Below are 24,150 nucleotides of genomic sequence, written 5' to 3'. Positions count from 1 at the left end.
TCTTGAGGCGACAGCTTTAGCAGTAGACATGTACTGTAAGGGCCCCTGACCTCAGAGCTAGGGGCAGACGATGTTCAAGGGACAAAAGCAGCTTTTGCTCCCGGTCAAAGATTCTAAACCGCAGCCGCAACTACCATTATACACTAGTCACTCTACTCCTCTTGAGGCCTAAGAGCGCTGTCAAGGATCAATCATGTCCTTCAAAAGAACCCAATTACTATCTATCTTCCATGATTTTCCATACCTAAATGGAACAAAGCAGAAATTACCATACCTAAATGGAACAAAGCAATGATCTTCTCCCGCCACTAGATGTCTCTCTGTATAATAGGCCACCGACACACCACAGGTGAGAAGCAAAACTTAAGACACAAAGGAAACAGAGCAAAGGGGGAACTTCACTCTAGCCACTCTTCTTCACACATGAGCTGATGGAAACCCCAACCCAACCACATGCACATAAACACACAGCCTTCAGTTCACTTCCAGCCCTAACAAGTAGCAACGGCATGATGGTCCATTTCTCTTGCAGGACAAGAGGTACACCCCATACATAGCCCATGCTGTTTTCTTCTGTTGCCCCTCGCCTCACATCTACAGCCTAGCAAACAAACGCACACATGGGACGGCTCCGGAGTTCGGACGACCAAAAGCCCGGCGTCGGCAGCCCACTCAGTCAGTCACAGGGGACGCTTCCGCTCGCCGGCGATGCTGAGGAGGCGGGCCACGCCCTTGGTCCACAGCTCATACTCCCTCTGGCTGGTGCACTCGAACTCGATCACCCGGTGGTCCGCCGTCCTCAGCCCGAAGTAGCGCCGGTGCTCGCCGTCCTCCAGCAGGTGCCGCCCGGGCCACGCCGCCACGTCCTTGCACACGTCGATCACCACACCTGCAAGCAGCGACATGGATCCGACCTCGATCAGCGCCATGGATGACGGACAATGAGATGATGCTACCGTCGTTGCCATGATTGCTTGCCACTCGCCTTTCTTCTTCTTGGTGATTGTCCCTGCGACATGCCGGCTCTTCATTTTCAGAGAGACCTGCAAGCACGCCATGATAACTAAGCAAAAAGACCAGAATTGCCACAAAAAAGGTTCTATACAACTCGAGGACGTCGGCATTTACCAGGCCCATTCGGTTGATGTACACTGATACGACCTTCCAATGCAGTGCGCCTGCAGATAAAACGATCATGAAACAGCAGCGTCAGTACATGTCCATGCACTTTTAACACATCGATGAACCGGAAATGTATCACCAGACAGCACCTTTCCGCGTGCGTTTAAGGAGCTCGGTGCCGCGAACAAGAAGTTCTTGGCTGCACACGCCCAGGAAGTTGTTCTCCTCCTCTAGCGAAAGATCGCTGATGCTGCTGCCGTTGCTCTCCAGCTTGCGATGCTGCTGCTTTTGCACAATCTGCTTGTGATGGTGCCCTCCTCCTGCACCTCCTCCTCCCATCGTCCCCTTCTCGACCGGGATCACCGCCGCTATGTTCCACACCTCCTTCAGAGCCCTCGCCCTCAATGTGGCTGCACCTCTCAATGCTGCACACAACAATGATCATCCACCTCAAGCTTAAGAAATACAGTACTGTAGTTATCAGTTATCACCACATCAGGTGGAATGGAAATCACAAACCAGTAGCAGCAGCAGCTGTGACCGTGACGATGTCGCCAGGCGTCCTGACATTCACCGCCGAGCTAACAACCGCCTCCAAATGCTCGCGCTCGGCCCCCAAGGACTCCGCGGCCTCGACGCATTGCGCGGCCACGAGCGTCGCCGCGGAGGCCATGGCCATGTCGGTGCGGGCCGCGCGATCATCCTTGCCGGTGCTTGAGGCCGCAGCGGTGGCAGCAGCAACGGCCGCAACCGCAGCAGCCACCGCCGCGACCGAAACAGCGGCATGGACCTGCGCGTTGTGCGCTCGGGTCTCCTCTTTCTTCTTCTCCTTCCTGTCCTTGAGCCACCGGCCGACCGTCTTGCTGCCTCCTCGGTACGCCTGTGGCTTCGGCGTGCCCGCCCTGCAGTACTGCATTACATTTTTGACAAGAGATTGTTCCAATTAGCAAAGAGCATTCCAAAGGATGTTTATAATTCTCTGTTCTTTCGGTCCAATGATCATTTTGCATTCCTATGGGCAATACTGTAGATCAAACAGACTAAACTGCTAGGAAAATTTTACTTCAAGTGCAAAAATTTCGTTACAGCAAATGTTGCGGTAGGGCCTTGAAGTGATTTCCGGGGTGGGTCCGTAACTCTCTCATATGTAGTACTAACAATTATTCAAAGCTCCTCGGCCAGCAGAAAACACTGTGTATGCACAACGTTAAACCATGGTACGGCATAAGTAAGTCTGATAATTGAGCAAAAGCGTGGCACATACTGGCGCATACTACATGTACACCAGTAAACAATGTAGTACTATAATCTCAGAGGATAAATGGACACAATGATGAAGCGGCGTGGAATAAACCTGCAGCATTGGTCCTAGATCAGATAAAAGAAGGCATCATCACTAACACACCAGATTAGAAAAGCCGGAGGAATAAAACTCGATTAGGGACCAAAAAGGCAGGAGCAGAGCAGACCGAGCTTAAAGGCAAGGACTGCATGCCTGCTACTGCTAGAGTACCTTTTACCCAGAGAGATAGAGAGAGAGAGAGAAACGGGGTGCATGGAGAGTGACATCGGCAGACTGGGCGCGCACAGTGTTCGCTTGCACAAGCAGCAGCAGACCAGAGCCCAGAGGCCAGGCTGAGACGGTACCCGGAATCGGGGCTTCATTAACGCACACCCCCAAGCAACACGGTAAAATCCATTCTTGCAGGCAAAAAATGTTTACCACGACAGGAAGGGGTCTCAGGTTTAGGGGGGGCTAAACAACCGTGATTAGCCCGGCTGGGAGGACCAGAGAGTGGCCCTGTGTACGGCCTGCCTATCCTAATCAGATCTTTGACCTTGACCTCTCGTAGGACTTGTCTCTCTTGGGGCTGGGGGCATGTGGGTGTGGGGCATTCCTGGACTTTTATCTTCTTTGTGCTTAATCCCAAAAATAGGGGTGAACAGTTGGATCTTTGGAGGCATTTCATATTTGCTTTATCATGAGCTAATAAACTGTCCCAGGAAAGGAATATATTTTTTAAAGAAAGATGCTTTAAAGATTACAAACTAATAATTCGCCAAGCCAGACAAACCAGTGCATAGGCTGGCCTGCCAGAGTGACATATCTCTCTGTCTTTGGATATCCAAGCACATTATTCCAGCACCATACTGTGCCGGCCCCCAAACTTATTACCGAGTAAAACTTGTAAGATAGTACTGCATGCATCCCGTCGAAACAATAAGGCAGGAAGCAGACGGGAGGAACAAAGCAAATTATAACTGTTGTGCGCACGCCGCTGAAGTGACACTTAACAACTACGTACTACAGTGGAAAAGAGAACAAGGTACATGAAAGATGAAAACAAGGCATGAAGAACAAGAGCTAGGAAGAAAAGAGGGAAGGGGTCACTATTTTTTGAGAGATGGGCAACAGTATCCTTATATTTGTGAAAAAAGATGCTTTAAACCAAGAATGCCTAGAAAAACATATAGACATGCGTGCTAGTTGTTTTCTACTACTAGTATATTACTCCCTCCGTTCCTTCCATATTAGTTGTCTCTGTTTTAGTACAACTTTGTACTAAAACAGCGACAACTAACATGGATGTGAATGAAACAAAGCATATTACACTCCATGTAAATCTGTAAAATGTGGGGCTTGTTCATGGGCAGCATAGCAGAGGGGACAAGCAAACAAACAGGTAAGCCATGAACCAGCCGGTGCTGGTGCTGGTGCTGGTGCATCCAAAATGGAGATGTACATGATCCCGCATGTGAAGGGGCACAGGCTTCAAACTGGAAAACAGGAGTTGTCGGCGGGGGCGACGGAGAAAAGGACATGGCCGCGGCAAAACATTGCGCCATGGGCGCCGAGATCGCAGGCTCTTGGTAGCAGCGAGAGAGAGAGAGAGAGCGCGAAAGGGACTAGGCAAAACAAAAGATGTGGGGAAAAAGAGACGAGGGTTACTATGGCCAGGTGTTTTATCGGAATGTGAGAAAGGCGACGGGGCCTGTTCCATTTTTTTCTTTTGTTCTCTCTCCACAGAAAATTTGGCGCACAGGGAAGGCTGCAAGGCTGGTCTCTTTGTCCCAGCTCCCAGGCAGCCTCTCAGTGTCCCACAGCTTCCTATAGTATAGTTACTTTCATAAACAAGTGACTCTTCTGGCCTCGGCTGTTTTACCACAAGCACAACCAAGCTGCGGTTTCTAGTGTGAGTGTGAGAGCCTATACAATGCTAATTTTTTTTTGATATTTTGCTGAGATCTTTTGCCATGGAAATGTTTAATTGCAGCCGATGAACTTTAGAGAAATAGTCTTGCAAACCGTCAGTTTAGACACAATATGCAAGGAAAAGTTTTGTGAACAGATATTTTTTCCCGGACAAATAATCTAGCAAGGACAATGGAACTACTAGTAAAAAGAAAGCCGCGCAAAAGCTTCATGATTTAATCGACTTTTTCGGGTTTTCTGAAGTTGTAGAGCGCGGAAAAGATGGTTTTCCCGGTAAACAAGCACACGACCATGAGTCGTGCACACGGCTGCTAGTGCACAATCTCTTTTGGTTTCTTGCTGAAACTCTAAAAAACTTGACACATCAACACAGTTCGTCCACTAGCGCCTTGGTCTTTGTAACTTAAAACGCTCAAGAACATCCAAAGATGGTACTGGAAACTGAGCACAATTAGTGAGAGCCTGAAGAAGGCTGGCGCTTTGCTCGGCATTAAAAATTGAGGCCAAGTACTAGTAGAACTGCGAGTACTACTGCACTGGAAATCACGAGCACTTGGAACAGGGGCCTCGCCTAGGAACTGGTAGCCAGCACGAGTGGAAAGCAGCAAAGGTGACAAGAAGTGAACCTGCGAGTCGTCAATCTCCGGCGAGACCGGCGGGCTGTCGGTGAGCGAGCCGCCGCCGTTGAGCGGGCCGCTGCTGTGGGAGAGCCGTCCGGTTGTGAGGGGCGCCACTTCCTGCACAACAAATTTGCATCAATGTCCAGTTCCACCGATCAATTAAAAGTGATAAACACTAAACAGTAGTACGGATTATTTACTTTTGCTTCTGCAAACTGCGAAAGAGAAAGAAATGAAAAATCAATTCTCGGAAGAGCTGAGAAATGGATGATAAACTGTTGCCCTGACCACTCACTAAGCAGGGTTGTTAAAAAGATTAAAAAAAGGGGGTCGGAATTACGCCTCTTCTAATTGCCCTCGTAGGAGAAGAATCTCCCCTTTGGCCGTTTCTCCTTGTCCAAACATGGGGTCAAAAGGAAAACCAAGAGAAAATAGAGGTTGAATTTGACGAGAGAATGAACCGGAGCGGTGAGGAAGGTCAAGAGGATCATCATTAACTCCCATCGAAGGGGCTGGATTTCGTACTGGGGCGTACGCTGGGAATCCTCTGACAGGAATCACAGGAGATAAGGAGGGAACCACGAACTCATCACACAAACGTACTCCACAGTAGTAATTCTCGGACGAATGCTGGTGAGCGTCGAAATCCCACATAAAGAACGACTAAAGCACACGCTTTAGCACTGTTATTAAACAAAAAGAGAGAGGTCGGAATCAGACGCGGCCATGCCACAGACAAAACGGAACTCGCCGGTTACAAACTGAAATTTTTAGTGGTATTTCTTGCTTTTTCCCTCTTGTGCAAACGGATCGTGAGTTTGGGCAGCTCCGATCGGAGAACGCTCTTTTCTTTTGACCGGAGAGGGAGGAGAGGAGAGGGCAGGGGAGGAAGGGCCGAGGCGGAGGGAGGAGGGCTCACCGACTGCGCCAGGATCCGCTCCATGATGAACTGCGAGGTGGCGGCGGAGGCGAAGGAGAAGGAGCTGCCGGCCGTGGCGGCGCCGTCGTCGAGCTCGCAGCAGGCGGGGTCCTCGGCGATGGGCGCGGCGAGGAGCGGCGCCGGCGACGGCGGGCGCGGGCGGGGCACGTCGACGGCGGAGGCGCTCCAGGAGCGGGAGAGGAACTCGAGCGGGTCGAGCGGCGGCTCCGGCGGGCGCAGGTCGCCGGCGGCGGGACGGGCCCGCGGGTGGTGGTGGTCGCCCATGCAGGCGGGCAGGCAAGGCAGGCGGCGCGGCGGCCGTGGGCCAGGCAGGGAGAGCGGAGCGGTGGAGTGGGAGTGGGAGTGCGCGAGTGTGTTCCGTCCCGTGCGTGCGTCGCGTGCGCGCGCGAGCGAGCGAAGTCGGGCGCGTGACTGGCGGCGGCTCGGCTGTGTGCGCTGCGCACCGGGGGAGGTGGAGGTGGTGGTTTCTGGGCTGGTTTTATAGATGCCATTGCCAACCGCGGCGCGAGCGTCCCTTTGCCGAGCCCTCCGCTTTCGGTGCACGAGGCGCCGGGCCCAGTTGCTGCGGGTGAAAGGAAAAAAGACTTGTACTGCGACGTGGCTACGTGCCGTGGTCGTGCACTTGTTGATCGCTTTGGACGGCCAGAGGTTTTTCCACCGCCGGTAAGGTGAAGGTGCTTCCAAGATGACACATATGGTAAATGGTTTTTATTAGATATATACTCTTTTGAAGAAAAAAAGATATATACTCATTTCCGTCCTTCACTTTGTATCCCAACTCTTGTGCTCGCGCATATTGTTGTGACCTTTACGTTGCACGAGTTTGACCGACTAAGCCACCATCATACCGGCGCGTGCCCTAGGTTGTTAGTAGGATGACACATACGGGCACGTGACCATGGTGTTATTTTGATTGTGCCCTAGGTCGCCAGGCAAACGCAATCCTAATCACATTTGTTTCACCTATTAAATAAAAGATTTTCTCTATTACATCTGATTAAAACTTCTCGAATGAACCACCATCTACAGTTGGTTTCATATCCTTTGTTCGGATTGCTTCAATCGTGGCTTTAAAGATTTGTTAGGTGTATACCAAGGCTGCCTAGAAATAGTTCACGCACTGCTGTGTGCCAATTGTCAAGATTGGACAGTGTTTTTTTTTTGTCGTTAGTAGGAAATCGATCTTGCAAGGTTTGAATGTTCTTATAGATATTAGTTTCAAAAAGTCTTCTAGATAACATGCATATCAGCATAAATTTATGGGGTGGCGCCTTTCTTCTTTCTAGTCATTGATATTTGGAAATATATAACGATTATGGCGCACTTATAGTTTCAGCTATATATTGTTCACCTTCCGAATGTGATGTTACGTATCCTAGTTGCCAACACATAGTGTTAGAAATGCCTCGCGAATTTTAACCCGGTTTTTAAATTTTAGCCGACTCTCCTTAAAAATGATCAGAAGGAAACGAAAGTGTGAGGCCACACATGGCTGATTCAGTGTTAACGGTTTGCTCTTTCAAAGCCATTTTTTTCCGATCATTTGAAGCCACAAAAATGTTTATGGCATTTGATCATATTTTCCTTTTTAGGTCAATTTATGCCCGATTGCCTAATGTTTTTCTTGTACCTAAACTGATTACAAAAAGGTGTGGTTTTCACTAAAGTGGAATTATTTATGATCAAATAAATATAGCAATAATTTCATACTATGACTAAGGATTAGAAACCTATTTGCCTTTTTTATTTTAGAAATTGACTTTTGAGGGAGTTTGTTCCCATTTGCTCTTTAAAATGTCCATTTCTGCCTCTTCCTGCTGCCAGATTAGGTCTAGGTTGTTGCACCTCTTCTGCAGAAACGAAAGGACGCCGATAAGTCCTGGACGTTTGCGATTTCCCGATGGCAAATCGCATGTTTTTTGTGGTAATTTATATACACGAGGGATGACAAGTTTAGTTGGTAAGTATGATAATTTCACCTTTAGTTTATTTTTTGTTAGAAAATTACCGTTCTTGTCACCTAAATTTGCCATTCTCGTGACAACTAAACTTGCCATAAAATACGTGTGATTTGTCATGAGCAAATCCCAACCGTTATGGATTCGTCATTTCCGAAAAAAAAAAAAAAAGGCTGCATCATCCTTTTGGTAGACGCCCACGCTCTGAAGTGGCGCAGCTGCGCATAGCACATCCCACGGGAGCGCACTCCTTTGCACCAGAGATGCGCCGCCCTTCGATCAGCACAAAAAGGAAAGCTGTAACGCTTCCCCGTTTTCCTGCCGGTCGAGCCTTAATCACCGCGCATTTTCTTCGAGAAGCAACCCGGCTGCGCACGTCGGCGTGAGTGAACGGCGAGCCGGATGACGGGAGAGCCAGCAGAGTGACGGATACCCCCCCAGCCCAGCTCGTCACCCGCCATGGCCTCGTCTGCTTGAGCTCGCAGCCATTTTTGTTGTCCGCTCCTGCCCGTGGTTTAATTCGGAGGCCCGCGCAAAGCTCTCGCTATAGAACAGCTGAAGATGGGAGGCGCTGGCAAGCATGGCAGCGAGCGCATGGGTCACTGTTGCGAGTGCCGTGCTGACGGCAGCGTGGTGTAAATGCGTGTCGCTGCACACGGCCGCGGCGTGACACGCCGGGACGGGGCCCGGTGCCTCCCAGCTGGAGACTACGGTGACCTGCTCACAAAACTCGTTGGATCATGAGCCCGATCGTGTACTACAGCTCGGCGGATTATGCTACTATAAGAGCATGGTTAATAATGCAGCCGACGGTCTCGACTATAAAAAATTGTCATGTCATGTCATGTACAGTCAACCTCTTATCCGGCATGTACAATAGTAAGTTGTAAGGGAGCGTTCGGAATTCCTCCACTCCCAAGTCAGCTCGCGGAGCCGGCGGAGCTGCAGGCTGAAAAGGTGGAGCTGTGATATACGCGCTCCGCAGATCCGCGGAGCTGGCGGAAGGCCGAACATGCCCTAAATATATATTCCCTCCGGCCATTTTTACTCTGCATATTAGAATTTTCTGAAGTCAAACTTCACAAAGTTTGACCGTATTTATATGAAAAAATATCAACATCTGTCATGCTAAAGTTATACAATATGAAACTTTAAGTCATGACACATCTATTGGTATTGATTTCAGATTGTGAATGTTGATATTTTTTTCTATAAAGTTGGTCCAACTTTACGAGGCTTGGCTTCAGACAAATCTTATATGCGAACTAAAAAGGACCGGAGGGAGTACCAGTTTGTCAATAGTTGGTTTATGTTACGTCCCCACAAAGCGTCTTGGGTCTCGTGTTGCAGCTGGCTACTAACCTACTAACCAAGAGTCCGCTTCTCTTCTCTCTCCTCCAACTAAGTAAGAATATATTATTTTATTCCTTATAGCATGCTTATGTCATCTTATTGTACTTACTCTAAGGCTGGTTGTAATGGGGAGTATTATATGCTAGTATCATGCATATGATACTAGTGTATGATACTACCTCCATAATGCATAGTATCATATATTACTATTATGTAGTACTCTATTTATTGCCACGCATGACACAAAGTAGCATAACATTTATTATGATACGATATCATGATATGATACTCCATCCTCGCTTTCTTCATTTAATGCTATGACACCTTATCAAAATTGCCTAGTTGGCATGCATGATACTATCTATGATACTACCATTACGACCAGCCTAATCTGAATTAAACCCCTCTAAGAGCATGGTTAATGATACAGTCAACTGCTGGCTATAAGATGTTGCCATATCATCTATAGACAACAATATAATCACTCATGCAACAAGGTTGGCTATAAGATTAGTACTTTTTCTCATCTTCTCTGTATCTTTTTCTTCACATTTATTGAATTTTCCCTGAAGCACTCATATAGCTAAGCTCTTGCATGAGAGCCTACTCGCCATGCTTTTTCATGTATCTCTTCTCTATATAAGCAAAATTCTCATGTAAACGGGCTATAAACCTACTATTGTACTTGCTCTAAAAGTCGTTAACGATGAGCCTACATGCCTTCCATAGCAAAATTCGCGGGGATACTGTACCTATATACAGAGATTATGTACCGCAGGCCTGAGTCTTGAGACAAGAGGCTGACAACTAATGTTGGGTAGTATTGAGTTTGGCAGTAAGAGCATGGTTAATAATATAGCCGACCAGTGGCTATAATATGGTGTCATGTCATCTATAGCTAATGTATGGTAGTGGATTACAACAAAATATTTTTGAAACATTCCCATCCTACACTTTCACATAGTTTTTGGAGTCCGTGCTACAAGCGGCTGTAAATCTACACCCCACATCTCTACTTTCTCCTTTGCACTCTCATTCAACTCAGTAAAAATATAATATTTTAAATCCTACGGCTCGCCTGCATCATCTTATTATACTTGTTCTAACGTGCTTTGTAAAATTAGATTCATGCAGAGGCCAGCAGTAGTAGCTAATCGAGGGTGGTGGTTCGGGTGCAGTTGTCAACAGGGAAACGCACGTACGCCCATTTAATCCACCATGCATGCACACACGGCTGCATCCCAAGTTCATCCGTACGCGCAGCGATGTTGGCCAATTAACGCATCGCCCAACATTAATTTTTTGTATTTTGTTGTTGTTGTTGTTGTTGAGATGTCCGTCATTTGTGTTGATCCGTTAGATTGATGCACCAAGTGGACCAATAGCAGGACTTTTGGGACCAATCTGTACGCACTCTACGCGATCAACTTAATTTTTTTTCAGGAAAACTTCAGATCTGTGCCATGAACATCAGAAATAATAAAAAAATACATCCAGATTTGAGACCACCTAACGACGACTACGAACACTGAAGCGAGCCAAAGGTGTGCTGCCATCATCGCTCGTTCCTCGTCTGAGCCCGGCAAAACTTGTTATAGTAGACAGTCAGAAAATCGTCATGCTAAGGCCCCATAGAACCAGCGCACCAGAACAACAACTGCCGTTGTTGAAGAGTAGTATCGATCGGAAGGATCCAACCAAATGACACACAAAAGCGTAGACGAACTACGACCAGATCCGAACAAATCGACCAAGGATTGATCCGCCAGAGACCCACCTCCGCACGCCCACCGTCGATACCAAACGCACCATCGGGACGGAGGCTAGACGGAGAGAACTTTATTTAATCTTCAGAGAGTCTAGGGTTCATCTGCCTTCCATCGGCGCCACCGCCGGTCCGCATCGTCTTCGGTGGCCTTAGGGCCATGTCAGCGCGGTGGATCCCTTCCTTGCTGACAGCAGGACTCCGTTTTTAGATGTTTTTTTGAGTTTTTGTGTCCTACTTAGGATGCCACTTAATTAAGGTCGCTAGAAATTTCCATTTTTTTGTAGAGAGTGGATAGCTCTCTACTTCGAAACTGAAACATTTCTGTTTTGTATATTTGTTCAAAAGCATGAAAGCATTTCGCAATTTTGACTGGGCAAGTTGCTTCAAATTAACGCAAAATACCATGGATCCTACGTCCACCGCATTGTGCTTGTCATTTCCACTTGCTAGAGTTAAACTCTTTCTTACCAAACTTGAGGTAAAGATCTAGTAAATACATGAACTGTACAACTCTGTTATTCTGCTGTTTCTTTTGCAAAAATATTAATTCGTACCGATTTTCCATTTTTGGGCAAAAACAAGTCATCTTATGCCATTCATTACTCCCAACGTACGATACGACCCGTCCTGTGTAATCCAATCCTTTATTTTAACACGTGTATAACCCAAACCGACGGCAGCCCAGCACCCATCCCCCATGCGTACGTACGGAGGCGACCTAGCTGTACGAGCAAAACGTACGTAGCCATATACACCTCGTGCCCCTGTCCCCCGATCGATCCGTCGACGAGCCAGGCCCTGGGTCGATTTCTTCTCTGGTGGCCGTGCGTGGGACCTCCGCCACGCACCAACGCCACAGCCAGCGATCGACGGCGACCAACGTCGCATTGGAGGCCAGGGATGTATCTATCCAATCATTCCACCGCAACAGGCGGTTGCTTCCCCGATGCCCCGGCCGGTGCCGGTGCCCAGCTACCTATGCCCTGGGTCACAGGGCCAGCCCGGCCACCGTGCCCGGGCCCCTGCCGGCCGGCTACAGCTAGCGGACGCACGCAGCAAGGCTAGCCAGCCTATGCCGGCTACGGGCGATTCATGGCGTGCCGCGCGATGACCTCATGAGATCCGCGGCACAGTGCCGGAGGAGCACGAGCAATGGCGGCACGAGGCGGGCGAGCCCATCCCGCCGTGCCGGTAGAGAGCGCCCGGCCACCGGCAAAGGACAAAAGAGTTGCTGTTGCGTTCTGGTGGAGCAGCCTGGTGGAGTGGAGTGTGGTCTCCATCGCAGACAAGCATGGCGCCGCCTGCTGCGTGCTGCCATCGTTCCATCCAGCACCTACGACCGGCTAGCTTGCATGCACGACTGCGAATCACTATTTCATCTGGGAAACACCGAGCTCGACGAGATCTCCGTTCAACGGGGCAGCACATTTTATGTGCAACATTGAATGAGAAAAATTGTCGTCCCCAATGAGAAAAATTTCGGTCTGCTGCAAATGAGAAAATTCGCTCAAAACATTCTCCCCAGGAAAAAGAACTTATAGTTGTGCAATATGCGGTCATATAACTGGTGGATACGAGGAAACTTCCTTGCCATTATTAGAGCTTGTACCCAGACGGCATCACGCTATGTGTTGCGCCAACTTGCTTTTGTCTACTCCCTCCATTCGGAATTACTTGTCGCAGAAATGGATGTATTAGATACATCCATTTCTGCGACAAGTAATTCCGAACGGAGGGAGTAGACAATAACAGGCACAAGCTACCTACTTGCATGATTAATACGCGGAAGAAAATAGCAGAACCGATGATACTGACAAGGCCAAACCAACCGTCGAGCCAACAAGATGGTACGTACAGGGAGAAGCAAAAGCTGGTGCACGCCACTAAACTACTGAGGCTAATATGAGTACCATGCATGCTAAACACACCAGGGACTGGTGGAGTATTGCAAGAGGTGAGATACATGCTCGAGGTAGCACCGCATATACTACGTGCTACCGTACCGTACCACCCCTTAGCCTCGGACCGAATATACGTGCCGCAGTAGAGTAGGCCTACCTGAAACGACGTACACAGATTATACAACTCCGTATACAGCAAAAGAATGAATGTAGCGTCCTGTGGATCGCGCACTGGATAGACGTGAGTAAATTACAATAAAAGAAAAAGATAAACGTAGTATACCATGCATGCTAAACATACCAGGGAAGTGTGTGTGTACACACACAGAGAGAGTTTATCTATAACTGCTAGAGTATTGCAAGAGGAGATACATACTCGAGGCAGCACCGAATATACTACGTGCTACCGTACCACCCCTTAGAGCCGCGATGGACAAATCCGGCCCTCAAAGACACTGACCGGTCGTGTCTCAAATAATACAATAAACATCCGGATATCTCAATTATCATATCTCAAATTCATACAAACTCATGCAACTACGTTGATGCATTACACACTTTGTCTGACTACTCCATCATTGCTAACATGCCATCGGACTATCAAAATTTGGCATGTTTGGCTATGGCAGAGATCATCCACACGGCTGCCCTTACCCTTCCGGCGTCATTACCGTCCTTCTCGCGGAAGTGCCGGTCGAAGACGTAGTAGGGATCTAACCGGATCTGCTCGTCATCAGAGCTGTTCTCACCGTCGCTGTCCTCCTTCTCCTCCTTATGTGGTAGTCCTGCCATGGCACAAACCGTCTGATTCTGCGCTCACGCGAGGTCGTGCATGTTCATGCGCTGTCGTTTCTTCACAATGCGGGCACGTATGACTTCCTCCTCCGCGTCCGCACGCGCTGCCGCATCAGCCGCCCGTGTTGCCACCATTTCCGCAGTGATACGGGCCACGGCGACCCTTATCCTTTCCATTCCACGGCAGGCTGCCCGTTCCCAGTGGGACTCATAGTCTACCCAACCGGTGATGGAAAGGAGAGATTTTTTCGAGGACCCGAGCGCCCCTTGAGCCGACACTATATAGTCGTGCCAGATAGATCCGACCGTCAGCCGGGCGCTGTCCTCCCGGGAGTGGCCGAGTCCAATGCGGACCGCCATTGCTTTTTTCAATCCGCACGAGATGACACCCCAGTCGACAGATCCGGAGTGGTCGAAATCAAATCCGTTGACCGCCATGTCGGAGACGGCCGAAAGTTGTCGAAGGTGAGTTTGGGTGGCGGAGGGAGTGGAGGGAAGAGGAGAGTGAAGTGGTTAGGATTTGTTCCGGCAAGATGAATATATCTGGAGTCGGATAGACCACTGTGGGCCAGATCTAACGTGACGGATACGTCCGGACACTTCATATCCGTCTTATATTTAGACTGAATATAAGAGATGCAGATCAGCCCAGATGTTTGAGACCCATTTAAGCGGTCTAAATTTCGTGGCCGGTCGGTTGGACGCTGGCGATGCTCTTAACCTCGGGACCGAAGATACGCTGGCGATGCACGGCCGTACATACCAATCCACAGATACGAAACGAAAGCAGCGTAGAGTAGGCGCAGTCAGGGTAGGCTGTGCCGGTATAGCTAGAGGTCATTGCTATGTGCAGAAGCTGTGGCCACGCACCGAGGGGTGCCAGGCCAAGCTACACCTACACTGCCCTCACATGAGCAAATCAATCGTGTCATACTGGCCCTGCTTGGCCTCCTCTGTTTCTTCTCTCGGCCAACGTAGTTAACCTTGGCTTGGTTCTACTGGGTTCGTCTGCATGGCTACCGCGTGAGTTGACGTGTCGCTGGGTGCATGCACTCGATCTAGAGTATAGAAGCTTGCCAATGCCCAGCGTATTGTGTGCAGGCTTCCCGCGCGGGTGTTGTTCTGCTCAAATTCCCGACCTCAGACGATGCTTTATTTTCTTTTTATCCTGCGGGGGGTAAAAGTTGATGTTTGGCTATTGGGTAATGCTAGACCTACGAGTGAACCAACATGTGATTGGATGGTTAAAACGACTATGATATCCTTAGCCCATCAGAGTTTAAATCATGATGCTCGCATTTATTTTTGGATTTATTTCGGGATTTTCGGCGATGCGCATTCAGTGAGAGGAGACGTTCCCGTCGACGACGAGTCGTCTACGGTGACTTCGTAAATCTCAAGATGAGCCGGCTCAGTCTTTCAAAGGTGCTCATAGGGGTAGGATGTGCATGTGTATTCATAGAAATGAGTGTATGCGCGTGTATATGATTGCTTGTGTCTACACTGATGTTAAAAAGACACGCTAGACCTACATAAAAGTTTTTATGTGATTAACGCAACGTGGAACGTGGGGCTTTAAGGGGTGTTTGTTTCCAGGGACTTTTTGGTGTAGGGACTAGAAAAAGTCCCTAGCAAACCAAACAGGGTGGGACTTTTTTGGAACTTTTTGCTAAAAGTCCTTAGAAGCACCTCCTTCAGAGTTTTTTTCAAAAAGTCCCAGGGACTAGAAAAAGTCCTAGGACTAGAGAAACAAACACCACCTTATTATTCTGGTTAACGGGATGAAGGGCCCCATCTCTTAATAGCTGCCCGTGGATGTAGTATTATTGTTGGCTATTGCAGTTACAGGTCAACCTCTCATGCACCCACGGCTCCACACGCCTCGTAAACAACAGCCGCCTTGGCATAGATTAACGATGGACGTACTGCATCAACTACACGGCGGTAACATGACATTGCCGATCGAAGTGCATTTTTTTTAACGCGAAACGGTATAATTTTTCCACACTATGTATATTATTTACAAATTTCCTGGTTTTATGAAATGTACAAAGGGAAAAGGAAACAAAAAGAAAAGGTGACTTTGCCGATGGCAATGCTAACGCACACGGTACTCTTTCTTTTTACCATGGGTACCACAACTCTATTTTTTACAAGTGTGTGAGTCGGGCATGCATGGTACCATGAAGGCTTTTAATCGTACTCCTATATATCAAATTTACTCACGCGGTGCTACCCATTAGCCACATATATGGATCGACACGATTGTTGTACGCACGGATATATATGCAGGTGGCGTACACACTAATTTTAGATGGTCTCTTCCAGCCCAGAGATGTTGTTGTACGCACCGAATGAAACACAGCTGTTGGAACGGCCGGCCGGCCGGTCCTTCGAGGAGCACATGCAAACGTTCACAGGCCCTGCCCAGCGCGCGTACTTCGCGATCGTGCGGGTACACGTACACACACCAGAATTACGTACTGTATATTCGCTGCACCGTGCGTACGCCTGTCCATCATTTTCAGGAGTATTTCCCTGAGAGAGGGTGTCAGTTAAATTTCCCGATTGCCATTGGCCACGAACTCCTGGTTAATCTTTTGCAATTCGTACATAGAGATACTGTCCTTCGTGTCTGCATTGAGGGGAGTAACTGTGTGTTTGCATCATTGCGTGGTCACGGTGATGGTGTGATCCCGATTGTTGGACCATGTGTGCATGCATAGGTAAGGTAGGTATGCTCTGGCGAGCTCCCATGGCGACCGGCGACGTCGATCTAGCGCCTCGGGAATCCAACAAAGCTGTTGGCCCCATTGCCCTCAAGTCAGAGCCGGAGAACTAGTGGGAGAACCCTAGTCGCCGTGTTGCGGCTCTCCCAACTCGACGAGGAGGCGCCAATCTATGAGCGCATCCTCCCCGCAACAACTGACCTGAGGAGCTGCGCCGTGGCCCGTGAGTCCAAACACTATGTCTTCTTCAAGGATCTCTCAAAGAAGAAGAGAATGACGAGGACAACGACGAGATGGCATCGTCGCCAGCGCGATTGTATAATATGCAGTGGCGGAGACATGCCTAGAGCAGTTGGGGGCTACAGCCCTAGGTCAAGTGATAATAGCCTTTGTGTAATTGCTTGTTACAACGTATGAAAAATTATTAAAGTGTGTCACTTAAGATTGCTTAGCCATAGGAATAACCATGTGCTACCATCGCCACTGGTAGTACTCTACGCAGCAATGTCGAAAAGCGACACTGCAATTTTGACAATATCACTTAACGACATTTGAAGTCGTAAAAAATATATGTTATGTGGCAACTTTTAGTCATTAATATAAGTTTTTACACGTTTGATGATGCTTTGAACTAGTTTGGTTCAATTAGATGCACCTTAAATTGAACATTCAAATTTAAACCAATTGAAAAAAGAAAATAAAACTACAAACATAGAAGCAACATTAGGACAACTTTGTGTACACGTGTCACCTCCAAAATTTCCAAATGCATATGAAACACGTTCCGTATGTCATATGTCGATTGCACATACGACGTAATTTCCACAAGAGTTGCTCTTACTACCGCCCCCTACCACATACTCCATGCATAGGAGTAAACAATATTGACCGGCATATCAATAATATTACCATGTAATAATGTCAAACTGCAGGTCCCTACCATGTATAAGCCTTAAATGGTGTGTGTTACTGCAGGTGTGGCTAACACTAGTAGAAAAAGGGCCTGCAATCCCGGTTCATAAGTGCCTTTAGTCCCGGTTCTTGAACCGGGACTAAAGGGTCGGTACTAATGCCCTGACCATTTAGTCCCGGTTCAAACCAGAACCGGGACTAAAGGCCCTTCACGTGGCCGCTGCCTGGAGGTCCACCTTTAGTCCCGGTTGGTAACACCAACCGGTACTAAAGGTAATTTTTGATTTTTTTGAAATTCTTTTTTGAATTTTTTTTATTTTTTTGAAACTTTTTTATTTTCAAATTTCTGATTTATTTTAACCTCTAATCTCTAATCACCCTCTCATCACTGCTCAATTTAATCTCTAATCACCCCTCATCATTCCAAATCATCTAACTTTCCGGACGGTCACCCATCCTCCCACTCCCCCAGCCTGAGCACGCTTAACTTCCAGGTTCTATTCTCCCTCGTTTCCAAGTCTGCACTCGTTGTTTTCCTGACAATAGTAAGATGTTAATCCTATTAACCCTCAGGATTTTAGCTTGAGCATGAAGTCACACATTTCACTGTTTGAGTTTGAAACTATTGTTCTAAAAAACAATAATTATTTAGTAACACTAATATTTCTTGAATAAGTAGTTTGGCCATTGTTTGACCACGGTTTGACCATAGTTTGACCAGATTTGACCAAAATTCAAAAAAACTAAAATAATTATTTAATAACACTAATATTCTTGAATAATTATTTAGTAACACTAATACTTCTTGAATAAGTAGTTTGACCATAGTTTGACCAAATTTAATGAAAATTTAAAAAAACTAAAATTTGAGCATAACTTTTTTTCCTTTTGGAATTTGAGGATTCTACAAATTTGAAAACAGGCCGTAGGCGGTCTCCATCAGATGTAACTTTTCGAGTAGATGATTTTTCATATAATTTTTTTAATCCGAGTTAGTATGCAAAAGTTATGCCCAGTTTACAAATTTCAGAGAGATTTTGTAAATAAAGTCGAAATTCATATTTGTAAATTTTCCCAACAACTAGACCACATATCACATGGAAAACTTATATTTTTTTTTGACATTTCCATCATTTTCTTTTGTTTTTTCTAAAACTGAAAAGGCGGTCCACGGTGGGGGGGGGGGAGAGTTTGAAAATTGGACCTTTAGTACCGGTTCGTGCCATCAACCGGTACTAATGCCTCAAAGGCCATTAGTCCCAGTTGGTGGCACCAACCGGTACTACAGGTTAGACCTTTAGTCCCGGTTGGTGCCACCAACCGGGACTAATGGGCATCACACCCTTTAGTCCCGGTTCGTGGCATGAACCGGGACTAAAGGGCCCAGGTGAACCGAGACTAATGCCTTAGCCGCACGAACCGGGACTAATGCACCCATTGATCCCGGTTCTGGACTGAACCGAGACTAATGGGGTTACCTGGCCTGGACCAAAGCCGCCTTTTTCTACTAGTGTAAGATGGAAGTACACTCTACACGTAGTAATCTCATGCCTGCCATGCAAAAATATCAAACCGACGGCCACTACAATTCATAAGGGCTTCTCCAACATTCACTACTAGCAAAAGGGCTATAGATGAAATTGACACTAATGGCGCACCAGAGACGTGGTGGGCCACTACTATATACTAATGACACACCATGTGCTGGTGCGCGATTAGTGTGGAAGACACTAATGGCACACCATGTGCTGGTGCGCCATTAGTGTGGGAGACACTAATGGCGCACCAGACACATGGTGCGCCACTAGTAACAAAAACTTTTTTTTCCAAACATACTAATGGCGCATCCAGACACAGTGCGCCATTACTAGTTCTAACTAGTAATGACGCACCAACAACCAAGTGCGCCACTACTGTATTTTTTTATTCTTTTTTTACAAAACTACTAATGGCGCACCACCAGCAGATGCACCATTAATATGTAGGGTTACTAATGGCGCATGAGTGGGTGGTGCGCCATTAGTAACCTGAGACCAGCTAGATATTTTGGACAGCCACACCTACACACTCACTTTCCCTACTTCATTCCCTCCACCTCCTTCTTCAAGCTTGTGTCGGCTGCCTCCTTCTCCTCACCTCATTTGCACCATAGATTCATCAAAATTAAGTGGTTAAATTACCTTTTTTGATAGGTAAGTAAGGGGAAAGTTATCTTTATGTTGTAGATCTACTTTTTTCTCCCTAGCTCGCTCCAACAACGTGCACATGCACTTTTTGTGGCCTAGCTAGATATATGTATGTTTGTGGTGTTGCATATGTTTGTGGTGTTGCATATATGTTTGTGTTTGCAGGTACCGGTATTTGAAATGCGATAGTTGCCAATATTTTGCCGGAATGTTGATTCATTTTCGTTTCGGCGAGAATTTTGGCACTATGCATTCTTTTTGGTCCTATTTTTAGGGAAAGTCATGCCAATTTTTTTCTTGGTTCTAAAATATCGTTTTGCTCTACCCCGCAGGCGACCATGGTCCGCACGATGACCGAAGGCATCGTGAATAGGTTTTTGAGCTTCGCGAAGGCCGAGATGCTTCAAAAGAACGAGACGGAGATAAGATGTCTGTGTCGAAGATGCAAGCTGAAGAGCCTTATTGCGGACCCGGATTTCGGGCAGGTGAGGGACCACCTGCTCTTGCGTGGTTTCACGGATGGCTATCGGTGGCAAGGTGATGAAGATGACTATGAAGTCGTCCATGGGGGCCGGGCAAGAAATGAGGAAGGGCAGCAAGACAACCACCACGGCTCGGGCGGGCGAGAAGACGAAGAATCTCCAGGACATGATCACGACAGTGATGCTGTACACAGTCATCATGTAGAAGATGCCGGACATGATGATGAGGAAGATCAAGACGAAGGGCATGATCATGAAGATGAAGATGCCGGAGCAGACGACGATGGAGGCTGGGTGCAGGACCCTCATATTCAAGAGCTGCTTCTCAAGCAAACGGATAACGCAAGAGCTGCCGCCCGAGAGAAAGCCAAGCTGGATCAACTGGAGATAGACGTGGTTACTCCATTGTATGAAGGATGCAGGCCCGGGGATACCCGCCTGAAAGTAATGCTCATGGCTCTGGAGATGAAGGTAAAACACAAAATGACCGACGCATGTTTCGACGAGAACATGTCATTCTGGCACGAACGTCTTCCCAAGGGGAACAAGTGCCCGACCAGTTTCGAGGAGGCGAAGAAAATCGTGTGTCCTCTAGATTTACCGCACGTGAAATACCATGTGTGCATGAACAATTGCATCATTTATTGGGACGAGCAGGCGAGTCTACCATATGTCCGGTGTGCGGTGTCACTCGATACAAGAAGAGGAATAAAGCTCCTCGAAAAATGGTGTGGTACTTTCCGATCACTCCTCGTCTGCAGCGGTATTTCGCGGACCCTAAGGTAGCAAAGCTCCTGCGTTGGCACGCGGATAGGGAGGAGAAGAAGCGGGAAGATGACAGAAATGATCTGGAGATAAATAAAAAGACAAGATGCTGAGTCACCCTAAGGATGCGAGCCAGTGGCAAGCATTGAACTTCGAAGACCCAGAATTTGGGAACAATCTAAGGAACATCGTGCTGGGCGCGAGCACCGATGGAGTCAATACGTTTGGCAACCAGAGAAGCACACATAGCACCTGGCCTATATTTGTGTGGATGTACAACCTCCCCCCGGTTGTGCATGAAGAGGAAGTACATTCACATGAGTATGCTAATTGAAGGGACGAAACAACCAGGGAACAACATCAATCTGTATCTGGGGCTGCTGAAAGAGGAGCTAGACACACTGTGGAAAATGCCAGCCAATACGTGGGACGCCGCAGAGAAAGAATATTTCCCTATGAGAGACGCACTGCTCACGACGGTGCACGACTATCTCGGTTACGGATATCTCGTGGGGCAGGTGGTCCACGGATTTTCTGGATGCGTCAGGTGCATGGATGACACAACGTATCGCGAGCTAGATAGAGATCCCGGGTCTTCGAAAACCGTGTTCATGATACATCGAAGGTGGCTTCGTGACGATGACCCATGGAGGAAACGCAAGGATCTGTTCGATGGTGAAACCGAACCCCGAAGATGCCCGCGTACAAGGAGCGGCGAGGAAATAGACGAGCTGTTGAAAAATTGGAAAGATTGCCCACTACCGGGAAAGAAGCAAAAGGTGCCAGAGCCGGGAAAGAAGCGAAAGGCACCAGAGCCGCTGCTAAAGGTACGGAAAACGAGGTCTGTTTTCTGGGACTTGCCATACTGGAAGATCCACCGTGTGCCTCACAGCCTTGATGTCATGCATATCACGAAGAACGTGTGCGAGAGTCTGCTTGGTACCCTGCTCAACATGCCAAAGAGGACCAAAGATGGGCCGAAAGCAAGGGCAGACTTGAAATCAATGGGCATCAGGTAGGAGCTTCACGCTAATGATGATGATGAGGCGAAGCAGGACACAGTAAGTCGTCGCAAAGGAAAAAAGGCCAAAAAGACCGGAAATGACTACCCTCCCGCATGCTTCACTCTAAGTCAGAAGGAGATCGAGCAGTTTTTCACCTGCCTCGCAGGAGTAAAACTTCCTTACAGTTACGCAGGGAAGATAAGCAGATACCTAGACCCAGCGAAGCAGAAGTTCAGCGGGATGAAGTCTCACGACTGTCACGTGCTGATAACGCAGATACTTCCAGTTGCAATCCGTGGGATCATGGACGCGCACGTCCGTGAAACGCTATTTGGCCTATGCAACTTTTTCGACGTCATCTCTCAGAAGTCGGTTGGCGTGAGGCAATTCAGAAGGCTACAGGAAGAGATCATGGTGATACTATGCGAGCTTGAGATGTACTTCCCGCCCGCATTCTTCGACGTTATGGTGCATCTGCTGGTCCATATCGTGGAGGATATCATCCAACTCGGGCCGACGTTCTTGCACAGTATGATGCCGTTCGAAAGGATGAATGGTGTCATCAAAGGATACGTTCGCAACATGTCACGTCCAGAGGGAAGCATAGCCAGGGGCTTTCTGACCAAAGAGTGCATCTCCTACTGCATGAATTATCTAGGCATCGAGAACCCTGTTGGTCTGTCCGTCAACAGGCACCTCGGTAGGCTCGCTGGATGGGGTCACCGTGAGGGTCGCCGCGAAATGCATGTCGACTTCGAGGGTCGACTCACCGACTTTGAAAGAGCAAACCTAGTCGCGCTACAACACATAGACGTGGTCGATCCTTGGGTGGTAGAGCACAAACCTTTATTGAGAAGACGTACAATGACCGAGGCCAACAGAGGATAAACGGAGATATAATCAAAGAGCACAACTCATGTTTCACGCGTTGGTTCAAGCAGAAGCTTCCGTCGTACCCTTTACATGAGGATTCTTCCGCGGAAGAACAACTCATATTCGCCTTGTCATAGGGCGCCGATTACAACCTGATGACCTATGAGGCGTACGATATCAACGGCTACACATTCTACACCGAGGACAAGGACATGAAGAGCGATGGTTATCAGAACTCCGGGGTAACGATGAAATCCTACACCGGTAACGACAAGGACAGATACCACGGAAGGATCGAGGAGATCTGGGAGCTGAGCTAAGCTGGAGAGAAGGTTCCGATGTTCCGTGTCAGATGGGCCAAGAGCGTCCTAAAAGAAGACCGGTATTTCACCACCATGGTTATACCCAAAGCCAAATCCAAGACCGCGGGCACAAATGTCACTGCGAAAAATGAGCCATGGGTACTGGCTTCCCAAGTGGACCACTTCTTCTTCATTACCGACCCGTCAAAGCCCAGTCGTGTTGTCGTGAGGAGAGGCAAAAGGAAGATAATCGGAATGGATGGAGTAGCAGATGAGCAAGACTTCGACAAGTACGGCGACCCGAAGATTGAACATGACAACGACGATGAAGTAGCAGCATACACCACAAGAAGAAGGAGGACCACCCTACCTAAAGGACGTCCGTTCAAGAGAAGAACTCCATTTACGAAAAATAAGGACAAGAAGATTTTGAACAGATAGCTAGCTAAGATCGATTGTATTTAAATTGTAGCCTTCATTTCTCGATTGTATTTCATGGGCACTTTTTGAACTCATGAATGTTTTTAAATTTCATGGACACTCAATCTTGATCCCCCTCCATCTCGATCGCTATCCCACCTCGCCAGATCTCGATCCCCCTCCGACGACCCACCGCACCCTCCCCCGCACCCTCCCCGTCCCGCTCCACCATCACAAATAAATGCAACTAAAATTGCAAAAAAAATTGATTATATTTTCAAATAACAAATTTGATGATATTTTCAAATAATAAATCTGATGATATTTTTTCATATTCATAAATATTTTCAAATAACAAATTTGATGATATTTTTTAAAAATTATTACTGTTTTTATAAAAAATCATTACTGTTTTTATAAAAAATCATTACTGTTTCATATTCATATTCATTTTCTTAAAAATTATTAGATACAACAAAAAAAAATTACTTATGGCGCACCTCTGGCTGGTGCGCCATTGCTATATAAAAAAAGATTACTAATGGCGCACCTCCTGCTAGTGCGCCATTGCTATATAAAAAAAGATTACTAATGGCGCACCGAATAGGGGGTGCGCCATTAGTAAGCTTCCCCCTAGCTAATTCCTCCCTCTCCCTCGCCAGATCCCCTTCGTCCCTCTCTCCCTCGCCAGATCCACCCGCACGCTGCCCCGACCCACGACGCCGCCGCCCCGACCCTCGCCGGACTCCACCCCCGCGCCCCCACCCCCGCCGCGCCGACCCCCGCCGGACTCCACCCTCGCCGCC

At 47.8% G+C, this 24,150-nt stretch overlaps 1 protein-coding gene across 2 annotated transcripts; it reads right to left on the bottom strand.

Annotated features, from left to right (window-relative positions):
* Positions 1 to 295: 295 nt before the first annotated feature.
* On the bottom strand, positions 296 to 6,324 carry LOC119303052 (VAN3-binding protein-like). 2 transcript variants are annotated; one of them, XM_037580136.1, is made up of 8 exons: positions 5,876 to 6,324; positions 4,963 to 5,073; positions 2,426 to 2,476; positions 1,642 to 2,032; positions 1,272 to 1,547; positions 1,129 to 1,178; positions 986 to 1,043; positions 296 to 889 (listed from the first exon to the last, which is right to left on the bottom strand). In XM_037580136.1, exons 1-8 carry the CDS (start codon positions 6,158 to 6,160, stop codon positions 681 to 683), a joined length of 1,431 nt encoding a protein of 476 aa, XP_037436033.1. In that variant the 5' UTR covers positions 6,161 to 6,324; the 3' UTR covers positions 296 to 680. The 2 variants fall into 2 exon arrangements, with proteins under 2 accessions (XP_037436033.1, XP_037436034.1); XM_037580137.1 differs by lacking the exon at positions 2,426 to 2,476 and having other exon boundaries at positions 5,876 to 6,322.
* Between the last annotated feature and the right edge of the window lie 17,826 nt (positions 6,325 to 24,150).

Source organism: Triticum dicoccoides, chromosome 5A (assembly GCF_002162155.2).
Source record: "Triticum dicoccoides isolate Atlit2015 ecotype Zavitan chromosome 5A, WEW_v2.0, whole genome shotgun sequence".
Taxonomy (NCBI): Eukaryota; Viridiplantae; Streptophyta; class Magnoliopsida; order Poales; family Poaceae; genus Triticum; species Triticum dicoccoides.
The sequence above is the reverse complement of the archived record's forward strand: the minus strand, read 5'-3'. Positions and strand labels throughout refer to the sequence as shown.